The following is a 26402-nucleotide window of genomic DNA, read 5'->3' on the forward strand; positions in this document are numbered from 1 at the left end:
CCTGCAGTTGTCAAGTGTAAACCACTTGGGCTGGCATAGTAAAAGTCAGTGTTAACAGCTTTTGAAATTAGATGGCTCTCAGTTCATATATACACATGTTGCTGTTATAATTAACCAGAAGAGAATCCTGACCATGGAAATCACCAAAGGCATGTTATACCCCTTTCACAAAAAAAAACATGATCCAGGATAAAACCTGTGTAAGATGATGGCACTCACATGATAGTGATGAAGTAACTATATGAATATCAGTCATTAGTTGTTAGTCATCAGTGACTGTCATACTCCCACTGTTCCCAGCCAATTTCCTGATTCCCTGAGGCTTATCCCAGGTTTTAATAAGATCATGCTAGTAGTAAATGAGTCAATGACTTCAAACTAATTTCAAGCACTTAATAAGGTCTGGAAGTATTTGCACAGCACTTCCCAAAAAAAAAAGGGTACTGTTAGCCATAGGATCAACTGTCATTCCAATCCCATCAAACCACATCCACACAGTCCCCATGAAGCAGATTAGCTGAGTTGTTTAGCGTTAGACTCATAATGAATAATACCTAAAGACCTCTCTCTAGAAATAAAGTAATTCCACACCTGAAAGAACATAAACTGTCAATTCTGTGCAGAGGTATTCTGTAAACATTGTGAATATAGTGAAATATTAGGGCCAAGCCACTTTTGCATGCCCTGGAACCATCTCTAAATTAATATGGAAGTTGTCTATTTCTGAAGTCCTTTTTGCACACATGATGGCCAGCAGAGACTTCTTGTGGCACTTGCTTTGTGTCTTCTGCTCATGTGTTTGGGGAACTGGAGTGTCTTGATCCTTAGATGAGTCTCCATTGGCAGCAGCGTTAGTGATGCTGCACATTCGAGGGTAGTGTCTGAAGCAATTGAAAGCATCCTTGCACTTCTCACAGCTGTGGTCCTTTAATGCTACCATAGGAGGTTGAGCAGAGGAGTTGGATGAAGGGAATTGGTTGGTCTGTCTGTGGATTGAGCGTAGTCTGACCCTGATCTCTGGCTTGGAGCAGCACGTAGCTGGCTCCTGTGAGCAGAGGCAGCCCTTCAGACAGGCGTGGAATAGAGTAGCCAGTTCCCTGCGCACCACCCTGCGGACGTTCGGCCTCAGCATTAGGTAGATGATTGGGTTGTAGATGGTGGAGGACTTGGCAAACATGGCGGGCAAGGCAAATGCCAGCGGAGGGATGTTCTCAATGTGTCCAAAGGCAGCCCACATGGACACCAAAGCATATGGACTCCATGCCGCAAAGAAACCGATGCAGACAGCAACACTTAGCTTAAAAAAAAGAAAAAAAAGAACACAGAAGAGAAAAGTAAAAGGAAAACATACTTTTGAAAAAACGGCTTTTGGTGCTTTTCACAGAACAGTGACATTATAGCATAGTAAGTCTGGTGTTATTCTATATGTTTTTTTTTAAATAAATAATCCCATTAGAAGAAAACAAAAAAAACAAAATGACATCCCCCAGCCTGTCTATGGCTCTCTCTCATGATTACCAATCAGCAAAGGCAGCAGTAGCCTCTCATCCATCACTGTACAACCAGAACCAATTCCTGCTAATGAGAAGCTCCATCACTTAAGGCTCTATTCAGGTCACTGGCAATTTCTTTAACAAATGGAGGAGTGAAGAACTATCCAGAGGACTCCTCTCCAAGGAGGAGCTTTGATATGTTACCCATGATCCCCAGCAGAAAGTTTAAAAGCACGTAATAGTATATGAGCTAAATGGTTTATCATTAGAATTAGGTAATAATTTCAGACTTTCCCCTTACCTTAACAATAATTGTCTGGCAGCTGCTTATGTGTGTCTGCCTCATTGCGTGCTGCTCCATAGTCTTGCGGGAAGCGTGCACTGTGAGCAGTATTCCCGTGTAGGATGCTAAAATAATACAGCATGGTATGATGTAGCAGAAGAGAAACAGTGCCAAAGTGTAGGAGCGTGCTGTAGAGTGCTGATTGGACAGGCGCCAGTCAATGCAACAGGCGGTGCCATAAGGCTCTGGTCCATATTTCCCCCAGTGGGCCAGCGGGGAGCAGGCAAACAACAGGGCATAGACCCAAGCAAAGGCAATGATCAGACGGCCGTGGAGGGAGTTAAACCTGTTCCCTGTGAAAACACATTAAGTTCTATTTCATTATCCATGTATTTAAAAGATTCTGGCAAAACTATTATTTATAGATTTGCCCCCAAAAATGATGCTACAATAAGATGATTAAAATCTTTAGGATGTTTGATAACCCTTTTTTCTGAGTAGTGTGAGTGAAATGTCTCATCGTGTGAATGCCACCACACCCCACCCCAACCCCCTCCGCATTGTCTCATAGTCAGAAGCACATTTATTTAGGCACAGGGTCTGCTTGAAACATACTAGTTCATGTCATCTGACTGCAACTAAAGGCAAAAGTGTTTGTGGGGTGGCAGTAGCTCAGTCAGTAGGGAGTTGGGCTGGGAGCGGAGGGTCGGACTTAACGGAAAGTATGGTGGTGGACTGGAAGCTGGAGAGGTGCAGTTCACCTCCTGGGCACTGCCAATGTGCTCTTGAGCAAGGCACCGAACCCCCCAACTGCTCGGTGCGCCTTTCCATGGGCAGCTCCCTCACTCTGACATCTCTCCATTAGTGCACATATAGGTACTGAGCATGTGTGTGTCATCCAGGCCTGTGTGTAATGTGTGTAATAACAGAGTGAAAACATTGTAATTTCCCCTTGCGGGATTAATGAATGAAGGGATTAATAAAGTATACATTATTTATGACTAATCGTTCAAATGGGAATAACACTGCTTAGTTTTAGTCTTTCCTTGAAGGCATTCATGGTGTTCTTTACTTGGTCAATTGTTGCGTAAAGTTGGCCTTTACACCAGCTCTTAGGGGCTGGCTGTCATTATTTCAGTGTTGAAACATTTTGCCTACTGAGGCATACGCAAGGGTCAGGCGATTCTTCTTCACTCTGAACAGAGTCGAAGGTATCAGGATAAGGATATTCGTACAGCAGAATGCTAGGCCACTGGTGTGCAATTGCAGCCGGTCTGGGCCCATCCTAATCATGTTAGGCAAAAAACAGTGGAAACTATGTGTTCTCCTGTGGTACAAAGAAACCTTACATCACAAGTCTGATTCACTAAGGATAGATGAAGCTTCAACCTGAAGGGGATTATCATTGGATTACAAATTGCAAGATTATGTGTTGCAGTCACAGGGAGGAGATGTGCATCACTCCACATTATCGTTTGTCGTTTGTGTGCAAGCTTGTGTAACGGATGGAAGCACGGCCGTCCTTGGTGGTTGATATAGGTCACCTGACTAGTACATGATGTCACTCAAGAAATAAAGGGAGTGGGGCGGCCTCTAGCTCACCCAGCAAGAGCGTTCGCCCCATGTTGGCTGAGTCTTGAATGTTAAGAGTTTTCATTATAAAGACTGACGCCTTCTTAGAGCCTTCTCAGTCGACTTTTATTGATCGGCTTCAGACGGGTGTATGTGGTCTAAATGACGTAGCTCACAATACTGGATGGAAGTGTGTTGCCACCAATGGCTTCATGGGCAACATTCATGTCATACAAACTCCTGGAAAGATGGTCCTTGAATTTGCTAGTGCTTGCAGTTTGCTGTAAACCAGGCACAATGGTCCCCAGGGTTTTCATCTGTGGCCTGGGCATCATCATGTTATATTACTGCAGTTTCAGAGACTAGTGCAAAAATCTATTTTTTTCCATGGTGACAGGCAGCTTGGCAGTTGTATCTATTTGGCTGGAGTGCTAAAGGAACATATGGGAATTATCTGGATCGATATTTGTCAAGGTAGCTCAGGTAGAGCATCAGCAGTTGGGGACTGAAGGTCTAGCTAGACTGCAGAAACCGGTGAAAGATAAGGCCTCTAAAGCAAGAATGGGTGATTGAATGAACAGTGATGTTACATACGTAGACATCATTACTGTCAGCAAATCGTAGAGAAATATGCAGGCGTTGAGATACCACAGTGAGACTATATGTAATTAACATATTGTAGGTCCACATTTCAAAGGGAAATCTATAATGATTGATTAAGTGGCTCAAATGATTTTCACATACATTTAGTTTTTAATAAAGTGGGGAGCTCAGTTTAGAAAATGGGGAGCTCTGTTTAGAAACCCCTACTGTGACACTGCCTGAGAAACAGGGCATTAGCCAACATCACAAGTAATACGTATTGAGTGCTGCCCCAGGACTTGTTAGTCATCAAAGAAAGGCTAATGTGCAATGCTCTATGGACGGGGCCGTTTTGTTTCCTTCCTTCCACAGATAAATCAACAATCAGCCACTTAGGGATGTGATGGTTAATCCTATGTCATTTCATTGGGCAAAAACAGCTTCTTTGAAGACTTACCATAGAGCGGATGACATACTTTCACAAAGCACACCATGCTTAGCAAGGTTAGAGTGGTCAGACTGCAGAGGCCAAACAACATGCCACAAAAAGCGTATATGGAGCACACTGTTTTCCCATACAGCCACCTGCGTAAGAGATTGTGATAAAAAGAGAAAACAAAGCAAAGACAGAGAAAAAAGATCAATGAGGGAGATGGTGAGAGGGAAAATAGGAGAATAGCATGAGCATGACACTCCATATCTGTAAACTCTCAGGCAATCATACCGCTAACCAACCATATACAAAGTAGTTCAATGAACCATGAAATATGAAAAGGAGTCTGATTTAATAGAAAAACCTTCAGTAGAAACAATCCTACAGCACATTTCACATGAACATATTCCGTTGTCTGGGGATGAGAACAACCATTTTGTCTTTGTTGCTTTGCTTTTATACCTTATAATGTTACAGTAGGGTGGCATGTGTAATACCTGTGGTAGAAGCTTGAGGTTATGGCCATGGGGTAGAGGGACAGAGTCAGGCCCAAGTCACTAACGGCTAGGTTGATGATGAAGTACTCGGCTGGTTTCAGGAGGTGCTTTTTCTTGTAGGAGACATACAGCAGGGTGCTGTTGCCAAACAGTGAACATACTCCTGCAGAACAGACCAGATGTTACACAACACAAACAATCCTGATACATTTGGCCGTAAAGTGTTTACGTATATATTATTATGTTAGACTAGTAGGCTAGTTTTGTAGGGAAATACGTTTTTTAAGGTTCCATTGACAAACTCTGTCATGCATTGAACCTGTATTATTTTTTGCAACAGTATTTTTGAAAAATGATAAGCATAAGAAAAGTGGGTCTAATGTGTTGATACATCTGTCAAATGTTCATGATTATGTAACTTTTCAAATACTATTATTTTACAGTTCTAACTAGTGTTCAGATGGAAAAGTGTTTGGTATTAGACAACCATAAATATACTTAATAAACCAGCAATGCTCAGTGTGAACAAAGTAGTGCAATTGCAGGTGATGCTTAAATTCAGGTCACAGGGAAAGCATCACACAGTGACAAGCTTTACAAGTTACATTGCTTTACTGATCAGCACAGACACACGGGACAGACAGAACTCCAACAGCAGCAAAAACCACCCACATTGGCATCTAACTTTTACTGCTCATGTGGCTTTAATTAAGTCCATCAAAGCAAAACGCAGCAATTAGAAACATAACTATAAAATGAACATCTTTAAATAAGTAATGTCAAATCAGTATTGAACAACCCCTCTCTGAAAAATAAATAAAAATCAGTCTTTTTGGTTTCCTTTTAACAGTGTGCAGCGAACGACTATCATTACATGTAAGGATTATCCAGTAATGCTACCAAGATCAAAGACAGACATTTTTTTCAGTACATGTATAATTCATTTTTCAGAGGCCGTTTCCATTGTTATGTTAGAAGCACAGATAAAACATGCGGCAACAGCTGCAGCACTGACTCACTGGTCTTTACATTGATGTGTGAATGCCTGAGGAAGGGTAGATTTATGCAGGTGTAGACTTATATATTTATACATAAATATAGTAAAGATTGATAGAAGTGATTCATGTACATACAGTATCACCTAGTACCACAGTCAAAAATACAGAAATAAACATGCTTCCAAGGCTTCACAGTGTGCCGTCTTGCTTCATGCTGTTACTCATTTCAGCCTGAGCAGAACAGGTAGAAAACTCATTGACAGCATCATTAGTGTTATTAACGTGTTATCTTCTGTTAAAGTAATAAAAAAGGCAAAATGGGTTTGAATTTCTGTAGAATTTACTCACCAAAAACAGAGTAGACCACAGCCACGGTTATATCCAGTGGCACAGGTATGTTGGAGTGGAAGGCAATGTCTTCATCTAACGACTCCATCTGAAAATTGATCACAGCTTTTCAAGAGCAATGTTAAGGGTCTGTCTCGCTCATAATATATTAGCTTATAATTTGTGTACTTGGTCGTTACATGCATGATTTGAAAAAGTCCAGCTTTAGCTTCTCCCCATGAGCAAATCAAAAAGAGTTGTTTTTGAAGCTTTAATAAGCTTGGGTCAGAGGGCAGTCATATTATATAATTTGGTTTGTTCAATATCATTAACTGAATGTCATGCAGCTCTAATTCAAAGGAGAGGACAAATACATTGACATGCATTTAAGACACCCATGTGATCACACATCAACACTCTAAATTTCTGTGTTCCAATGCTTCAGCAGCTAAAGTCGGTTGGTGACTGATGAACATAGATCAATGGATGACATAAGTGTCAATAAACAATAGGTAACAAAAGGCAAATGCACCTTAAACACATCCTAAAGTGCTATCCCTGGTCAGCCACATTATCGGATTGTCAGCCACCTAAATGTAACCGTAACATGAAGCCTGGTATTTTTCATACTTTCTTCATTCAAACATGCTCAGCAGTTCAGAAACCATATTTTGCTGGACCTACAGGCCTGTAATATTCCTTGCAATGCATAAATGTCCCTAAACCATTCAGAAAGTCCTCCTTTATAATGCACACTGCACTGTATCCACGTTTGTAAATGCTTTTATGAAGTTTACTTGAACATGGAATTAAACGTGGCACATGTGTGCATAGTTTATTGTTCTCTTTCCAATGTGCAGCAGACTTTGTGAATGGCTTATCCATCCTCCCCTTTTCCACTTTCTACTGCTGTATGCATCTATTCAGTCTCTCTCCTCTACTTTCTGAACCCCTGCTCACCTGTTGCTGTTTTTTTTCCCGTCTTGTCCTTTAAAACAGGGCTAGCCAGCAGCAACTGCTCACAGTATTAGGCATTACCTTAAACTCTCCCTTATGCAGATAGGCTACGTCTAACTATCGTTTTGTAATAAAGTTACCATATGGAACAAATGAAAAGCATTAAGTGAAACAGTGAGGGTATGAAGACTGGAGACAGCTACAGGTAGCATCTGCATGATCTGTCACTGTTAGCTATAGGCTGTTGAACCGTTGTTCAGAGGAAAGCTTCCATGGTTGCAGTGTGAGAAACACAAGTGTTACTAAAACAGCTGAAGTAGGGATTCAGTGAAAAATTAGCAATTAATACATTTTTAAATGAAGATTAATAAAAGGTGATTTTAACAGGGTCGGCGTCCAAGGACCAGTCAATCTTGGAGCAGGGTTCCTAATCCTGTGTTCTGTGTTTAAATCACACTTTTAGAATTAGGGCCTAATTAATATCCAAATTGGCCCTTTTATGATGTTGCAGGGTTAGGGCACTTATGTAGCATATACGCGCGTGCAAACGGACGGCACACATTCCCGAATAAAATAAATAAATAAAAAGAATCACCCCCCGAAAGACCAATAATAATGCCTAAAGTTTGTTGTATTTGCGAGATTAGTTGAGTTAACAACACAATTGTAACCGTGTTTGGCTAATGGTAACCTATTGTACTCAATTTCGCCACATAGGCTATTTTAGTCAGTTACACATCAATTGCTTACTATACCATACCAGATATGGTCTTATGTGTTTAAATAATGAAAAATGAAATGTCCTTACCTCGGCCAATTAGTGCTGAATTACCTAAATCCGCGTCCTCTTATATGCAGCGCTTGATCCAATTAAAGTCCTAGTAATTTTCCAAAATCACTTTTTAGCCTTTCCCTATATATTCCCGATTGGCTATTGTTTTCGCCAAATGAAGTCCCAGAGATGTTCTCACTCACCCTCATCAGCAGTCAGAGCGGCCGCGGATCCACCAGAGGGAGCGTTCTCCACTCTGTCTTACTAATAGCCTAGTGTACCAGCTGTCTGTGGACAGAAGCAGAAGGCTCCGCTGCAACGAGCTGGAGCTCCAGATCCCCTAAACTGCTCGCTGCTCTAATCAATTAATGACGTCACTTTTACAACTAAATCCGTACACTCACACTCATAGGCTCGTTTTCTTTCTCCTTTGAATATAGTCTTAATAGTCAAAAGTGAAAATGCCTTCATGCCTGAGCGTGCATGTTTATTTAAGCTTTGTTTACTCTTAAGTTGCTTTGATAGTAGATTAATCATGTTTTCACTCTGTTTGGCAAAACATTAGTCTGCAGTAGATATATCCTGTCATTTATCAGTAACTTATTTTCCATTGTTTTGGCTCTGTGCTTTGATATATCGGATTTTAGTATCCTTATTGTAAAAGAACCTTAGTAGAACATTAACATCTACAACGTGTGTGTGTGTTTCTGTGTGTGTGCATGCAGGTGTGTGTGAACATTGGTGGTTCACATGCACAAGTGGCAACATGACACATGAACTTTTGTTGTGTGTGTGTGTGTGTGTGTGTGTGTGTGTGTGTGTGTGTGTGTGTGTGTGTGTGTGTGTGTGTGTGAGCATGCATGTATTTACATTCATGTACACAGTGGTACATGTGCACGCCTGTCACAGCTTTCTTTGTGAAGATTATTGCCATACGAGTGAGTGAATTGTGTGAATCTGATGCTTGGGTGTGTGTGTGTGTGTGTACATGCATGTGTGTGTGAACATTGGTGGTTCACATGCACAAGTGGCAACATGACAACATGAACTGTTGTGTGTGTGTGTGTGTGTGTGTGTGTGTGTGTGTGTGTGTGTGTGTGTGTGTGTGTGTGTGTGTGTGTGTGTGTGTGTGTGTGTGTGTGCAGGGCTGGACTGGCCATCTGGCATACCGGACATTTTCACACGCACTTTTGGGCCGAATCGCCGATATAAATCATAGACCGTATATAAATAGGCCTTTTTTTATTTTTTGGCCGGGCCGGCCCATAAAGAACTCACAGCGGCCCATTGGTTAATTTTCTTTATTGGCACTGGCCTGACCCAATCAAATCCAGGAACCCACTCCGGGCCGCAAATTTACGAATCCCACTATGGCCACGCCCCCCGGCCCTGAGACACGAGCAGTAATAGTTATGCTGGAAGTTTAGCATCCACGTGAAAATTGACAAACGAACACCAAAATGCAAGGGAGGTGCAGAGAAATTACAGGAGAAAAAACATGTTTGGGGCTGTAGTAGTTGCTTCAACATCAGCATTACCTGAAGCCGAGGAGGAGGAGAGGTGGCTGGTGGTTATACAGAGAAGCAGAAACAGCATCATGACAGAGAAGAAGCAGAGGAGGAGGCGAGTGACCATGACAGGGCCATATGGGAGCGAGTGAGGAAAAGATGGAAGAAGAGAGTAGATGACGATGTGTGGTAAGGAGTAGGCAAATTAACTGTCAGGAAGGGAGGGAGGCTGTGTGTGTGTGTGTGTGTGTGTGTGTGTGTGTGTGTGTGTGTGTGTGTGTGTGTGTGTGTGTGTGTGTGTGTGTGTGTGTGTGTGTGTGTGTGTGTGTGTGTCTTTTTGTGTGTGTGTGTGTCGGTGTGTGTTTCTGTGTGTGCGTGCATGCATGTATGTGCGAACATTGGTGGTTCATATGCACAAGTGGCAACATGACAACATGAACTGACGACATGAAGTATGTGTATGTGAGAGTGGTTTTGTGTGTGAGTGGGTGTATGTGTGTGTATGTGTGTATGTTTGTGTGTGTGTGTCGGTGTGTGTTTCTGTGTGTGCGTGCATGCATGTGTGTGCGAACATTGGTGGTTCACACAAATGGCAAATTGCAGTCATGGTGCAGTGTCCCTTGCAAATGAAAGCTTTGCACCTGTGAATGGGTACACAAGCACAGGAAAACTGTAGGAGTGTGTGTATAGAGATGTCTTTTATCTCCTGGATGAAAATTATACGCTTTCCCATTCATTTCCTATGGCGATCAATGACCGTAAACAAAAGAAGTGTGACTAAAGTTGAATAAATCACTCAAAATTCAAGTCACAACGAATGTTGTGTGTTCAAATTACTTTTGTGAAAGATATCATAAGGTCTTGAGGCAATCTGATGAAAAATGCCATATTTATGGTACAGGGAATGTGTAAATCGGTCATTTTTGACCGGAACAGTGTTAGAAGGTTAAGGTGCGGACTTACAGCCTCAAGGGTGTTGAGGCGTGTTCACATATATATTGCTCACATCAAGTGTAGCATTCATAACCCTTTTTTTAGACATACAGTAGTTTAAAACCGAAAGGAGCACAATTAGAGGGCTGTAGTTCGCAGAAAACTATCTTAAATTAAAGCCAAAAGCCACTACCTTTACCTTTTTATGGCTTTTGTTTCCTTTCAAATGCATGTACTGGAGCAGGAAGCCCACACAACAAAAATGTGTGAATGTCCAACCCCTACACTACACTGTACAAAAGTGAAATATTCAAACAAACACTCAATTTTGATGGTGTTTGTTGTTATGTTCTGCACGTAATTCAGCATGAAATACTGTAACATTTAATCTCTGGAGACCTTGCGTTTGGACCTTCACTGGAATTTAAATAGGAATACTTTGGTTTTAAGCAGTGTATGTGTAATAACGGATTCGCCAAAGGGTCCCAGGAGTTGAAATGGTTATATGTGAATCTGTAATGTTTCAGCAGTGTGGTGCTTTATGGGATGAGTGTCAATGTCAGCCCTTTTAACATCACTTTTGATACAAGTTACCCATTGTTGTCAGCAATGATGTGCTGTTTTTAATTACAACTCAGTATTGCATATTCCCCCCCAAAAACGTAAATTAAATCAAATCACAGTGAGTCAAAGGGCACATAGAGACTAGTTGAACTTGTAAATGAATTTAGAATTTTTCAGAAAATGCCCAAAGGGAAACAATCCAGTTTGTCACACCTTGAAAGCACGGATGAATCATCTTCAAAAGAGTTACACAGAGTGAAAATATTGCCTTGCATCCCACTTGCTCTCCTTCTTCCTCTCTCACACACACACACACACACACACACACACACACACAGGAACAGATTGAGCAAAAGCTTGAGATGAAAGCTGTATTCAAGGTGTAATGGTGTTGTTAAAGAATTAATTGCGATGGTCACAGAGGGTAGAAAAAAATGAACGTCCACGATAAGAGAAAACACAGTATGAGCATCAAAGTGGTCTGGTGGGAATACAGAATAAGCACTTAACACAAACTTTGCCTGGCCATGAAAAGCTGTCTGTAGGCAGTCATGGATTGGACAGAATATTAATCATGCTTTTCTAAAACATAGCACGATTTATTGGTTACATTGTTTTTGCATATATTGCTCCTTGTAGGCTTTTATTTGTGAAACATTACAGTTGAATAGAACTTTTTTTTTTTGGAAGGAAAAGCAACTGACCACAGTATTACAGGGATTTAGATATCTTTACCATTGCATATCCTACTGGGACATCTTTCTCACTTTGTGTGTAACATCTTTGGGCCAATTCTTTTCTGTTTTTATCATGCTGCTACTGTTCAGACCTGTTTATCCTTACGTTTAGTGCAGAAAACACTAAAACACTTTAGTTTCTAGAGAGCAGTGCTTTATTTCACACAAAACAATCTAATGTCCCTATTGCTGCTTTCACTTTTCTGCCGAGCACCAATGGTTTTCAGTCACATTCAGCCCCACGAGGTGAGACTTTTTATTCAGCTTTATAAAACTTAATACAAGAAAGAGTGGAGGAAGAAGAACATTAGACACATGAATTGCAAGAATCCTTGCATTTACTAAACAATCATTGAGGCAGCCTCAATTAACAAACTGGAGATATTTCTGGACCATGGACGTAGCCTGGACGCTGGTCGTGGGGAGGAGGAGGGTGGAACAGCAACTACAGATAGATAAGCCTAACAGATATGGCCTTACATGCAGATAAGGCAAAGCACTGTTGCTACAGTACAAAGCTCACAAATGCAATCAATTTTAAAGTTAAATTATAAAGTACAACATTGCTGGAGCCTCCATTGAATGAATGATTTATAAATGCAATATATAAATGTACAGATACATGCATCATCTGATCCGTTTTGATCATGAGATCAAGCAGAAGAGTGGAAAGGGTTGAAGTCTTGCTGTGCTGAAACCGCTCACAGCAGGACTGTTCTGCCAGAGATCTGCTGATGTTACTGAACATGAATGTCTCTAAATCAGAATAAAAGGGAAATTCATATACAGATCACATTTCAATGCAGATCACAGTTTCAATTTGTAGCTCTGAGGAAGTTTTAATGGTGAAGCAGGGTAACTTAAGTGCTGCGAATGTTAATATGAATGTATTATATCGGTGTTATATGAAAACACAGCAGCCTTTACATTCTGCTGTTTGTTTCGGAAGAAGTAACGTTTGACTCAACAGTGGAAATAACAGCTTTGCCCTTTATCTTATTTCCTCAAATTCACATCATGTCTGAACTGCATGTCAGTATAGAAAAGTGGCTACATGATTTACTGTGAGGCTGTATTGGCACAGAAAATAAAAGCTTTGAGATAGCAGTAGCTGAAGCAATTAAAGCCCAAAGTGTGTTTGCCCTGAAAAATGTACATCTTTCCAACCATTATGGTGTGAAATCCCTGGGGTCCAGCTGGGAGGCACCTGCATTGACTCTATTAAAGAGTACACAAAAAGCATGCTCCATATTCTGGGGCTTTCATAAAAACAAGAATTAATCATTGTTCATGTGAACAGCAAATACTATAGGAGAGGGACCTACAGCAAAGCAGTAATCCTATTATCCTATTCATGTTTTTTTCATGTTCTAATTAAAATTCATCATATAAAAATGTTGCAACTATTTAAGGTAGAGGTGAGGCTAGAATAAAGATTGTCTGCTAAAGTGGCCACAGTTTTATTATTATACAGTATATATCATGACTCACCATCACCTCATCTACCAACATGCTGGGGTTTGGAAGCTAAATTAGATCAGGCACCAGATCAAAGTGAAATGGCTCATCTAAACCTGAGCTATACCTTGAGAAAATACAGGGATAACCAATAAATGAATGAAAAAAGAATTTAGTAGCAGCATGAACTTGATAAATCACAAGAAATGTGCTCTGGGCAAGATGAGAGTTGACCACAAAATGGCAGATCAGACAGAAAAACTGTCCTTACAGTGCAGTCCAGGCACCACCCTACACAGCAATTTTATTTTCAGGTGCTCCACATACTTGTGTAAAATGTTGTTGTGGTCAGTCACAGAAAAATATGGCCAGAGCTTGAACTGCTTCAGTTCTGCTCCATTAGTTCCATCTATTTCCATGAATCCATCTTTTGAGTGGTATAAAGCAGAGGCCAGGAAATATCAATAAGTAATCACCAAAGTTTTTAATGACATATTTTTACCTGCAGACTCTGGTGATTGTGTTATTCTTGTGCTTCTTGATTTAACAGCGTTTGACACAGAGGACCATGAAATCCTTATCTTTCGTTTTGGAGCAGTGGGTGGGCATCAAGGGCATAGCATGTGAATGGTTCAGGTCCTACTTGTAAGATTGGACTTTCTGTGTCCGCTGTGGTGAGTCTGTGTCCTCCTCTGCTTCTCTCTCTTGTGGGGTTCCACAGGGCTCAGTTTGAGGCCCTATTCTCTACTTACTTTCCCTTGGGTCCATACTTAGGAAGCATTGCATGGCTTTCCAGTGTTTTGCAGACGATAGCCAGATTTATGTGCCTTTTAAAAAGAATGACAAGGTCAGACCGTCACTCAGGTGTCTTGATGACATAAAGGCCTGGATGGCTGTTACATTTTGGCCCAGTAATCACCCCAGCTGTAATCATCCCAGTGCCAAAGAAGTTTCCCACCACCACCCTAAATGATTATCGGCCTGTGGCCATCACCCCGGTAATCATGAAGTGCTTCAAGAGACTGGTTCTCCATCATATCAAGGACTATCTCCCCCCAGACCTCGACCCCTATCAGTTTGCATATCGCGCAAACAGATCCACAGAAGATGCTATCGCTGTAGCTCTCCACTCTGCGCTGAGCAAACTGGAGCAGCAGCAGAGCTACGTCAGGATGCTCTTTGTGGATTACAGCTCAGCTTTCAATACAATCATCCTGGACATTCTCATCACCAAACTGGCCGCTCTCGGCCTCCCCCCTCTCACATGTGTCTGGATAAAGGACTTTCTCACCAATCGGCCCCATACGGTGAGACTGGGCCCCTGCTCGCTGAGCACCGGCTCCCCACAGGGCTGTGTGCTGAGCCCCCTCCTGTACTGTCTCTACACCCACGACTGCAGTCCGGCCCACAACAACAACCTAATCGTCAAGTTTGCTGACGACACCACAGTGGTCGGACTCATCTCAAAGAGAGACGAGGCAGCCTCCAGAGAGGAGGTCCTGAACTTGGCAGCTTGGTGTTCAGAGAAGAACCTGGCCCTGAACACCAAGAAAACAAAATGTTCAGAATCAGAATCAGAAAGGGCTTTATTGCCAAGTACGTTTTTTGCACATACAAGGAATTTGTCATGGTGTTGTTGGTGCATGTCACACATTCTCAAATATAAACGAATATAAACAATATAAGTATAAACATATACACACAGTATGTATTAATAACGATAAAATAAATGTAAATAAGTAATAAAATAAGTAGTAAAAAGGAATGCTACAGCAGAGGTAGGTACAGTAGCATGAGGAGCCAGAGGTGGAGTGTGGAGAGAGTCAGGGTGGGTTTCGAGCCTTCTTGATAAGGCTAGTGGCGGAGGGGAAAAAACTGTTTATGTGGCGTGTGGTTTTGGTCCACACGCCACACGCCGTCATAAGATCAATGACGACTTCAGGAAAAACAGCACTGGCCTAGCCCCCCTGTACATCAACGGCGAGTGTGCGGAGAGGGTCCACACCTTCCGGTTTCTCGGTGTACTTATCTCCGCTGACATCTCCTGGACAGACAACATCACAGTGGTCATCAAGAAGGCTCAACAGTGGCTAGACTTCCTGAGAGTCCTCAGGAAGCACAACCTGGACTGCAACCTGCTGCTGAGCTACTGCGCGTCCATCGAGAGCATGCTGACGTACTGTATCACAGTATGGTATGGCAGCTGCACCGTGGCAGACAGGGAGAGTAGTAGACATTCAGAATGGGAGCTAGAGCCTTCAGTTATCAGGCTCCTCTCCTATGGAACCAGCTCCCGATCTGGGTTCGGGGGGCAGAAACTGTCACCTCATTCAAGAATGAACTTAAAACTCTCCTATTTGATAAAGCTTATAGTTAGGGAGTGAGGAGTTGCAGTGTTCACCTAACTGGCCCAACTGCTTCTCTTCATAATTGTTAGATTAATAATACATAACAAAGTAGAGGGAGGCAGGCCAGCCAAGCCAGATCCGGCAGGGGGAGAGTTCTAAGCCCGAAAAAGCTACCTCTCCTTATGACCTGTCTCTCTTAGTTACCTGTTAGTATAGTCCTAGACTGCCGGGGGACTTCCTTCGTTTGACACACTGAGCTGCTCTCTCCTCTCCCTTTCTATTATTGTTTCTATTACTGTTACTATTACTATTTGTGTGCAGCCCGTCCCAGAAATGCTTGTTACTAATCCTAGCTTCTGGGGAGTTTACTCCCCGGAGTCCTTATGCTTTTTTCCCCCAGCGTATTTCCTTGGAGAACGTTGGCACCAAGACCCTGGTTGCAGCTGTCGCCGTGGTCCTGCTGCACTCCCTGCTGAGCTCAGCGATGCCCTGCAATGTCATGCTGCGTCCTGCTGAACCCTGCTGCTTCCCGCTACATCCAGTCACTGTTCCATTATTAATGTGACTACTATCGCCACTGTTCATCACACCCCCAACCGGCTCGTCAGACACCGCCTACCAAGAGCCTGGGTCTGTCCGAGGTTTCTTCCCAAGAGGGAGTTTTTCCTCGCCACTGTCGCACTGCTTGCTCTTGAGGGAATTACTGGAATTGTTGGAATTGTTGGGGCTTTGTAAATTATAGAGTGTGGTCTAGACCTACTCTATCTGTAAAGTGTCTCGAGATAACTTATGTTACGATTTGATACTATAAATAAAATTGAATTGAATTGAATTAGAGGGAGTAAAAGTAGTAAAGGCAGCACAGAGGATCATCGGCTGCCCTCTCCCCTCCCTGATGGACATTTACACCTCTCGTTGCCTCAGCAGAGCGGAAAACATCACCAAGGACAGCTCCCACCATGCCTCTGATCTGTTTGATTACTTCACACTGCATTTCACACTGTACATAAACCATATCTATCTTTATATTTTGTATTTATGTATATGGCTCTCAGATATGTGCACCTAACCCCTGCAGTCACATGATCTCATGGCATGAAGTCACATGACTGCTAAGATGTAGTCCATTTGTGTTTGCCAGAGAAGATGGTGTCCCAGCAGCTTCAGATGATGCCCCTCCTCCTGCTCAAGAGGTGGAGCAGGATGGCATGTCTGTAAAACCAAGGGGGTAAGCCTCTCTCCGAAACGCGTACCTCCTATGGCGCCATTTTGATGCTAACAAGCACTCACCCACCGTTAGCATTCCATTGACTGCCATTCATTTTGACGTCACTTTGACAGCAAATAACTTTACATCTGAAGCGTTTAAAGACTCTATTTGTCCATTGTTTATTTCTAAAGAAACACAACAATGTATAAAAGTCTCCATTACCTTGTATCTCACGTTATGGCTCCGTAGCAGATGTTTTTGTAAAAATAGGCTAACGATTGTGTCATAACCACGCGACCTTCTGTCGCATAGTAGAGGAATTACCATATAGTACAGGAGAAGCTCGCAGGCAGTTTCGACTTACATTAGCTGTTTAAGTTTAATTACTAATGTTAACTAGCATTTTAGTTAGCAATAATTAGCCTGTGCCTATGTTATCTCCTTACATATACCTACGCTGTCCGTCTCTGCAAGATTGGGAATGATTGAGATTTCTCTTGGCACAGCTACCAGAAGACTTACAACTTTCAGACAGGCTGCTCACGTCACATCTACGTCTTCAAGCTCAGTTGGAGGCTGCGCAGTAACGCTCAGCCATCACCGGAAAAGTGTTTCTAGTAGCCTTCATTGATCTCTGTCCAGAGCAATGGGATCTGTTGGTCCATTTATTTTACTGTCTTTAATGTGTAAAACGCCTGTGAATGGCTTTTCAGAACCATGTTGTAGGCTGAAGACAAATGATGTCTCAACCCACCTCCCCTTTTTAAAGAGGGTCGCTCCACTTTCACAAATATGGCCTCCTTGATGCCTCTTTCAAACCACCTATCCTCTCTGTCCAGGATATAGACATCTTGATCTTGAAAACTGTGTTGTTCTTTTTGTAGATGAGTATAGACTGCTGAGTTTTTTTTGGTTTTTTTTCCTGGGGTCTGTGTGGTGCTCTGGTTTCCTACTACAGTCCAAAGACCTGCAGGTTAGAAGAATTTGAAACTATCAACTATCTGTCCCTGTCTGTCCAGAGTGTATGCTGTCTCTTTACCCTTGATGCATGTTGGGATAACCACACTGTAAAACCCAGATTTAGTTGTAATTAAACATTTTAGTGGTCACTACTTATTCTTTCATGTTTTGTTACAACCATGATTTTGGTGCTACCCTAATCCAAGGAAATATGCTGGGCGAAAAAAACATAAGGACTCCGGGGAAAAAGCTCCCCAGAGCTAGGTTAGTAACAAGCATTTCTGGGACATGGATGCACACAAATGGAAAGAGAGAGGAGAGAGAAGCTCGGTGTGTCAAAGGAAGTCCCCCGGCAGTCTAAAACTATAACAGCATAATTAAGAGAGACAGGTTAAGGAGAGGAGCCTGGTTGGGCTATAACTCTCCGCAACAGGATCGAGCTGTACTGGCCTGCCTCCCTCTACTTTTATTATATTATTGATTATATGGTAGATGAATCTGATGGCTATGAAGAGAAGCAGGTGGGCCGGTCTAGGCGGACGCTGTAACTCCTCACTCTCTAACTATAAGCTTTATCAAAGAGGAGAGTTTTAAGTTTACTCTTAAATGTGGTGACGTTGTCTGCCTCCCGAACCCAGACTGGGAGCTGGTTCCACAGGGGAGGAGCCTGATGGCTGAAGGCTCTGGCTCCCATTCTACTTTTAGAGACTCTAGGAACCACAAGTAACTCTGCATTCTGGGAGCGCAGTGCTCTAGTGGGACAATAAGGTACTAGGAGCTCTTCAAGATATGATGGTGCTTGACCATTTAGAGCTTTGTAGGTCAGGAGAAGGATTAGTTGTAATGTGTCTGTGCATGTTTAAAGCTTTAGTGCGTAGTTTCTGTCTCCCCCATGAGGAATTCTAAGTAATGACAACAAAACTGTCGGTGAGTCCACATAATACAATCCTTCCGTGATTGTGCACCGCCCCCACCCCTCCTCCACACAGTTGCTAGTAGCCAAGGAGGACACAGAGGATTAATAAAACATAATGGACTCTTCAGAAGAGGAAATTGTCTTCACTCGGTTTTCTGCGCGCAAAAGTCACCGGACGACACCAGTTTCTGAACATAGCCATACTGAGAAATACAGAGAGAGTTTTGTGGAATCTGATAGTCTTAATTAGCTTTGTATCAACTCATTTGTCAATGGCTTGAATGTAACGGGCGTCCATTAATATCAAAAAGTTACGCACTAAAGCTTTAACTTAACATGCTTATTTTAGACAACATGACTCCAGAAAAATATGATTTATGTTTACTAATGATTTTTAGTAATGACTACTAATGAAAACTTGATTTGTCTACTGCATCAACTTACCGCTCTGTGTTAACACAACTTGACCGGTTAAGTTTCACCTTGTGTAAAAGCAGGTTTCCACCCAAATTTCTAGTAAAGTCAACTAATTCGGGATAACATTGTAGTATTGAAAATGGATGGATGCATATTTATTCCTGACTGAAAACATTACAAATTGGCATGGTTTGTGCACGACCCAGGACAGAAAGGTTTTGATTGATACCCATCTACATAGCATCAGTGATATCAGTGCGGTGCCCAAAAGTTATTAAAAGACAATACCCACCCTAGCAACAGCCTGTTCACCCTGCTGCCGCCTGGCAAGCGATACAGCTTTTTTCCTCAGGCATCTCAAGTCATCCTCCACCATTAACAAATAGTTTAGTTTTTTTCTTGTGTAGCATAAACAGACTACAACTTGCATTACATTGTGCAAATAAATGAACTTTGAACCTTTAGAACTGCAGAGAAGAGCATTGCTTGGTGATATACGTTATTAGTTTTAAAGGCATCGGTAGAAAAATTGCTATCACGCCAATGGATGAAGTGTGCAACTAAAAATGAAGCCTGAACTATTTTGTCTACTTTTTAACAGCAATTGTACATTGACTTCTTTTTATAAAAGAGCACAATATCTAAAATATATTTTAAAAAAATCTGCAGAAAAGGTTGTACGAGATAGAAATTTCTAGTGCAGTTGCTAAAAATGCAAAGACCCACCTTGAGTGGATCCACTACAGTATGTCACGGTGTATATGTAGACATACCAACCATTTTTTCAAGGTTCAACACCAAGATTCTTTTTCAGTGTGGGCATTATTGTCAACATACTTGAAAGGATTCAATTATTGGATTCTGGAGCCAGAACAGTGACGAGTGTGCCTCTTTTGATGAAATCCTTTTGTGTTTCTCAGAAGGTTTCTAAGAAGAGAATTCTGTTCTATCTTGTCAGTCAACAATGTAGCACAAAGCAGTGCAATCAGTAAACCATACATATTGTGTTCATGTGCTGTACAGTGTAAAGAATTACTTGTAAAGAGAAGTATTTTAAAAACGCATGTTGTTACAACCTTTGACTTCTAAACTGAAACTGTTGGAGGGCACAGTACAGTGTGGATGAACTGCTAGACCAATTCATCCACACAGCTGCCATTTACAAAATGCACATGGAGCATTGCTAGTGAGGAGATGGTACAAGGTAATGTTATCTATGACGAGTATAAATTAAACAGTGGCTTGTAATGAGCTTTGAGCTGCTTGTAAAAGCCCTGCGAATAAAAACCAACCAAGTATGTCAGGAGTCTGCATTTTCCTTTATTAAAGAATAATAAAATGCATTGATTTACTCTGGATCAATATAAGCAGTTTGGTAAAAAGCTAAATAAAATGCAATGCATCACTGTTGCTTTCTAATGTGACAAATAGGCTTCTTCAACAGCTAAAATGTATTGCATAAGTAAACTGTAAGAAAAGGTTATTAAAAACAAAGCATTATAATTTGAGAATGATACATCAACGTCCAAATGTTGTTTGTTGGTCTGTCTTATTCTGGCAGGTAAGTACTTTACGTTTTGCTGCCCCCTGGCTTAGTGTTTCACTGTGGCTAATCTGCAAATGTGTAAAGATTTGTTATCAGATAACAGAGAAGTTTGAAGTTGCTGTATAACTCAGAGCCTTTACAGCTCTGTCAATTATCCACTTGTGATCCCAGTTAATTTTATTCCCTGCATGCACCTTTCTTATTTTCGCCTTTTTGAGTGTCTGTTAAGAGCTCAGTATACTGTCATCTGCACTGTTCCACATATAGGGACAATTTAGGACATGGCAGGAAAAGAACCTACAGGTGTACTTGTTCTTCACATTGCATGGCTCTTATGGGGTACTACCCTTTGCTTGGTGAGATTTTGTTTTTTTAAGATACTGTATGTTAACTATACATTTGATATTCATACCTTTGCAATCAATAACATTTACATTTCAATTATCTTTTGTTTAGCCCACTACAAATTTATTAGGTAAGTTTTTTTCAAGCAAAACACAGACTACACTTAGAATTGTCACTTTTGTGCTGTTTTCATTTGACTATTCTTCCACATTTATTTTCAAATCCATTTACACAGACTATGATGTGGACGGTGGACGAGACCTTGACATTTTTGACATCAATGAAGGTATGTGGTAATTTTTCATCCGTATGTCTCCAGATTATTATTCAGTAACCATTGTAAACCGATGTTCCTTGTGCTTGGTCTCCATAGAGGCAGGGTTAAATCTAGTAGAGGGGGACATTGTGCTTGATAAGGTATGTCTATTTAACTGTGTTTAATCTTCACCTGCACAATTGAATTTTGTGGAGTAAAGCATAACCTTGACTCATGTCGTTTCTGTCTTTGTGATTGCTTTTATTAACTGCCACAGAGACAAACTCGAAATTCCATAATAGGAGATGAGTACAGGTGGCCAAAAACGATCCCATACTACATGGAAGATGACTTAGGTAAGAGTGCCTGTTAGAGACTGGTTTTAGAAAATGTTTCTACATGTGCAGTAATGTTTTTTATCGAGGAATAGGGATGGATTTATACAATATATTCATCTAAATTAATATTATAGTAAGCCATGGTGAAAAGTAACTAAGTGCTAGTATACTGATATTAACTACCCAACACTATATGAAGCAGTTATATTACCTCCACCTTGACCAACTATAATATTTAAGTACTGCTTACATATTCAAAATACCCGGAATTGGGGAGAATTTAACAACATTAGTAGCCCAGATGACATTGTTTAGTGCCGTTAGCCATGTAACGTTAGCTGCTATAGTTAGCAGTTGACACTAATAGAATATAGCAGCACTTTCTACAGTAAAAAACAATAAAAAACTTTGAAATTTAAAGTGCTCATATTATGCTCATTTTCAGTTTCATAATTGTATTAAGAGGTTGTAACAGAATAGGTTTATCTGGTTTAATTTTCAAAAAACACCATATTTTTGTTGTACTCAACATTGCTGCAGCTCCTTTTTTCACCCTGTGTGTTTAGCTCTCTCATACCTGTCAAGTTTTGGATTTGAAAATAAGGGAAATTTTTCGGCGCCCACCGCGAGTAGTCCCACCACCCCAACCAAGCTCCAGTATCCCTTACATTTTAAGACAGGTGTACAAGAAAGCTAAAATCACCACTTGATGCAGAATGCTGAAAACATTTACAATTTATAACATTGCTTGTCTTTACATTTTATTTTCATTCCACACATTCTTTTCATTTCATATTGCTTTTCTTTTACAGTTTTTCTTTTCATTTCACATAGCACTTCTTTACTCTTTTAGTGAGTTATTGTACAAATTTGTTGCAGACTTTGCATTCTTTAAGACTGTTTTGGAAGGAGTGTATTTGTGGGCTGGGCCAGAGTGGTTCATTTTACATGAGAGTAGAGCGCAGACAGTTCTGTTGTCTAACGTCCTCCTATTCTCTGTAACAATCTTTCGTACCATGCTAAACACCCTTTCTGTCACACATGCGCAGTAGCTAGGTCAGCACAGCTAGCTAGTCAGTAGCAGAGTATGAGGGTGTGCCACGCTAGCAGCTTGGCGAGCATTATAACGTGTGTTACAAAGTGACGCACGTTCGTCACGGAAGTAAAGGCTGGACTACAGTAGAGCTGTTTGGAGCGGTTTGTGAACTGTGTTTTCTCTGGAAGATGGTAAGTCCCTTTGGGGTGGACTTTGGTCTTTTTCACTTTGTAAACCTATAACGTGCACAAAAAGATATAATACAATAAAGGAAAGGGGGAAAGCCAAAAAGCTAAATATGAGCACTTTAACAACACTGGCAGCCAAGATGACATTTTACTGCCATTAGCATGTAGTTAGCTACATGCAACAATTTTAACGCTGCAGTGGCTTAAAAAAAAAAAAACACTCCAGTCCTACCTACCTGGAGCAGATGACCAATCATAGAAGGCCGGCTTAGAGTTGCGTAATACTTAACCAGAGTAGAAAAACTGTTGAAACTGGAACGTTCAGAAAAGTTGGAAATCTGAACAGTTTACCTCACGGGGATTTCTCTATAATACGTTTACCTCATTATTTGACATTTAACATGAAAATCCAACATTATAACATTGTAGATATGACAGAAAATACAGAAAAGCATACTTTGATAATTCAACAGAGGCCCTGAATTCGCACTGCATTGCAGTCAATCTTAAAAGGGGATTTAGAAGACATATTTGATCATCTTTAACAGAATTGATTCATCATCTTCTCTGCAGAGATCAATGCAAAAGGTGTAATTCTGAAGGCCTTTGAGCAGTACCGGCTCAAGACCTGCATCGACTTCAAGCCTTGGAGCGGAGAAGCAAACTACATTTCCATCTTTAAAGGGGGCGGGTAAGGCAAACTGTTTATATGGCAAGACAAGTTGAACTTTCTTAAGGATCAGTGCATTATATATGGTATATTCTATACTTACAATAAAAGTACTCAATGGGATGTTCATAAAAGCCTTGTTTTCTTTCTTCCAAAAGCTGTTTTTCCTCTGTGGGAAACCGGCGAGTTGGGAAGCAGAGCTTGTCAATAGGGAGCAACTGTGACCGTATTGCCACCATTGAACACGAGTTCCTTCATGCGCTGGGTTTCTGGCATGAACAGTCCAGATCAGACCGCGATGATTATGTTAATATCATGTGGGACCGCATCTCAGAGGGATGATGTACCAGATAGCATTTATTCTTTGTTCGATAAAAATTAGTTGTATTCCTGGCTGCATAATCTCAACAAGATAAGCAAAAATACATTATCAGCACATCAAGGCATCACATTACAATCTTGCATTGACCTACGCTCTTCAAATTGTAATTAATCTAATGTCCGTGGTTAAAGTACAGCGTACTTTATATGTCATCAATCTTTTGTCAAGTCTTTAAAAATGTGTCAGTTATTGATAAGCCACTTTGATTAATGATCTTAACAAACATCTCTGAAATCCAACCCCACATTTTTAGGAATGGAATAAGACATTGTGATAATGAATTCATCTGCACTTACAGCTTTTTTCATGTCTGATACACAGGTAAAGAGCACAACTTTAACACCTACAATGACAGCACCTCCAGCTCTTTGGGTGTGCCCTACGACTATGGCTCCATGATGCACTACAGTAGAAATGCCTTCCGCAACGGCACTGAGCCCACCATTGTCACCAAGATCCCTGCTTTCAGTGATGTCATTGGCCAGCGTATGGAGTTCAGTGACAGTGATCTGCTCAAGCTGCACCGCCTCTATAACTGCAGTAAGAGTCAACAACCAACACCCAAGTTGGGTTTTACTATGTGTAAAAGAAGTGTTGTGTCAGCTTGTACCACCGTTGTCATAACACCTAATACTCATTTGTAAGCAAAACATTTTTCATTACTGTCGATCAGTTTATAGCAGTTCAAAGTCCTACACTTGTGTATGTGTGTTTATGAAATGGCTTCTAGCCCAGGGCTCCACGTTCCTGGACTCATGTGACTTTGAACGCGAGAACATCTGTGGTATGATCCAGGGCCAAGGGGCTAAGGCAGACTGGGTCAGGGTTGCCAAAGCTGACGGAGGGCCCAACACAGACTACTCCAACATGGGCAAATGCACTGGTGAGAATTCTCTTTCAGGAACATACATGCCACATGGTGCAGATGCATAGCTCTGTGTTGAAGAATAAGTTCAAATTGTTTTTCAAATCTTTCAAAAGTCTGTCTTAAAACGACACTCACATGCCCATATGTAGGTACATTGGAAAAAGTTTTTGGTAACTGTAGTTTTTCCTACTCTCCATACTGGCACTGGGGGGAAAAAAACATACAATTCCAATGTAGGTGGACAAAAAAACAGTCCTTGTTCTAGAACATTTTCCAAAGTTCAACCAAAGCTAATATGAGGCTTTAGCAGTCTGTGTTAGACAAATCAACTGGGTATCTCCACCACAGCCCAGCAAGAAAACACAAAGAGGACATTTCAAACTAAAAGACCCTAATTTTGGAAGATATATCCACTTGATTTGGACTTAGACAGATGAAGCCTCGATAAACTTTACCACTGAACTTTAAAATGAATTTAAAACAAGGACTGCTGATTTCCCCCCCTATCTCTTACATTAAATGCACAGTAGGAGGGGATCTCTTCACAGTAGATACAATTTCAGCAACCAAAAAACTGTTTAACAACATTTAGGCATGTGAGGGTTGTTTTTAAGATTGACTTTAAAAAATGTACACCTATCTTTTAATTGTTGCTATATGACAGATCGGCCTTTATAACCGTCCTTCTTATCATCCACTGTGCAAAGTGCATTCAAGTAATGCTAAGGTATTGACATTATTAATTAAGTGAAATTCGGATCTTTAGGCTCGGGGTATTTCATGCACTTCAGTACTGGCACAGCCAACACTGGGGATACGGCTCTGCTGGAGAGCAGGCTCCTATACCCCAAAAGAGGATACCAGTGTCTGCAGTTCTTCTACTACAACAGCGCCGGCCCCAGCGACTCACTGAAGATCCACGTCAGAGAATATGACACTGCTAACCCTAATGGAAAACTGCGCTTTATAAAGACCATAGATGGTGACTATTACTAAATTCTGCTTCTGCTCAACATGTTACAATTTTGCTTGTGAAATCTGGTCATCGTGATCTTTCCATTCAATAAATTCCATTTTTTACCTCAACAGGCTCCCCTCAGGACCTGTGGCAACTGCACCACGTGAGTCTAGACGTCAAAACAAAATTCCGCGTTGTCTTTCAAGGGACCAAGGAGGTTTCTGGGACCTTGGCAGGGGGACTGTCACTGGATGACATCAACCTCTCTGAGACTACCTGCCCAGAGTTTATATGGCGTGTGAAAAACTTCAGTCACGTTATGGAAAACACTCCAACAAACACATCTATCTTCAGCCCCCCATTCACCTCTAAGGAGGGTTACGCCTTCCAAATGGAGCTGTACCCCAGCGGTAAGGCAGGCTCCCCTGGTGAGTTGTCGGCCTATGCTCATCTAGTTGCCCGTGAAGGAGACACAGGACAGAAATGGCCATGCCCCTGGAAACAGATAACCATGATGCTGCTGGACCAGCACCCACACATCCAAAAGCGCATGTCCAACCAGCGCAGTGTCACCACTGATCCCAACATGAAGGCAACAGGTGCAGCTACTTTCACTGTTAATAAGATTCAAATGGATTATTCTTTATGTAAAAACAAACCATGAAAATACTATAATCACAACAATGTCCTTTTAAACAGACTCTGACAGATTTTTCTGGGACGACCCTCGCAAGGTGGGCGTTGAGGTCACACACACAGACGGGTCCAAGTATTTCAGAGGGCCAGGCTCCGGCACTGCAGCGTATCTCACCCACCTCAGAGCCAAGAGCAGGGATTTTATAAAGGGAGG

General features: G+C 41.4%; 2 protein-coding genes across 2 annotated transcripts in view; one reads left to right on the forward strand and one right to left on the reverse strand.

Annotated features, from left to right (window-relative positions):
* Positions 1-510: 510 nt before the first annotated feature.
* Positions 511-8018, reverse strand: opn7a (opsin 7, group member a). The gene is made up of 6 exons (XM_039814974.1): positions 7951-8018; positions 6207-6294; positions 4861-5023; positions 4388-4515; positions 1795-2129; positions 511-1297 (listed from the first exon to the last, which is right to left on the reverse strand). The coding sequence occupies exons 2-6, from the start codon at positions 6292-6294 to the stop codon at positions 659-661; spliced, it is 1353 nt and encodes a 450-aa protein (XP_039670908.1). The 5' UTR covers positions 7951-8018; the 3' UTR covers positions 511-658.
* A 12698-nt stretch (positions 8019-20716) lies between these two features.
* The window catches only part of mep1bb (meprin A subunit beta b), a 7838-nt gene continuing 2152 nt past the window's right edge, over positions 20717-26402 (forward strand). Inside the window, exons 1-12 of the mRNA XM_039814975.1 lie at positions 20717-20867; positions 20968-20986; positions 21092-21142; positions 21230-21273; positions 21390-21468; positions 23248-23365; positions 23503-23681; positions 24048-24266; positions 24457-24609; positions 25361-25576; positions 25684-26151; positions 26252-26402. The exon at positions 26252-26402 is cut by the window's right edge and continues 29 nt beyond it. Of these exons, the coding sequence (XP_039670909.1) occupies positions 20793-20867; positions 20968-20986; positions 21092-21142; positions 21230-21273; positions 21390-21468; positions 23248-23365; positions 23503-23681; positions 24048-24266; positions 24457-24609; positions 25361-25576; positions 25684-26151; positions 26252-26402 (1772 nt within the window). The 5' untranslated portion in view covers positions 20717-20792. The remainder of the gene's footprint in view (positions 20868-20967; positions 20987-21091; positions 21143-21229; positions 21274-21389; positions 21469-23247; positions 23366-23502; positions 23682-24047; positions 24267-24456; positions 24610-25360; positions 25577-25683; positions 26152-26251) is intronic.

Source organism: Perca fluviatilis, chromosome 11 (assembly GCF_010015445.1).
Source record: "Perca fluviatilis chromosome 11, GENO_Pfluv_1.0, whole genome shotgun sequence".
NCBI lineage: Eukaryota > Metazoa > Chordata > Actinopteri > Perciformes > Percidae > Perca > Perca fluviatilis.

Coding starts and splice junctions, on each gene's coding strand:
- opn7a (XM_039814974.1), bottom strand. CDS start 6,294: ATGGAGTCGTTAGATGAAGACATTGCCTTCCACTCCAACATACCTGTG. Junction 4,516..4,860: donor ACCTCAAGCTTCTACCACAG/GTATTACACATG, acceptor TCTCTTACGCAG/GTGGCTGTATGGGAAAACAG. Junction 1,298..1,794: donor GCCAGACAATTATTGTTAAG/GTAAGGGGAAAG, acceptor CTTTTTTTTAAG/CTAAGTGTTGCTGTCTGCAT.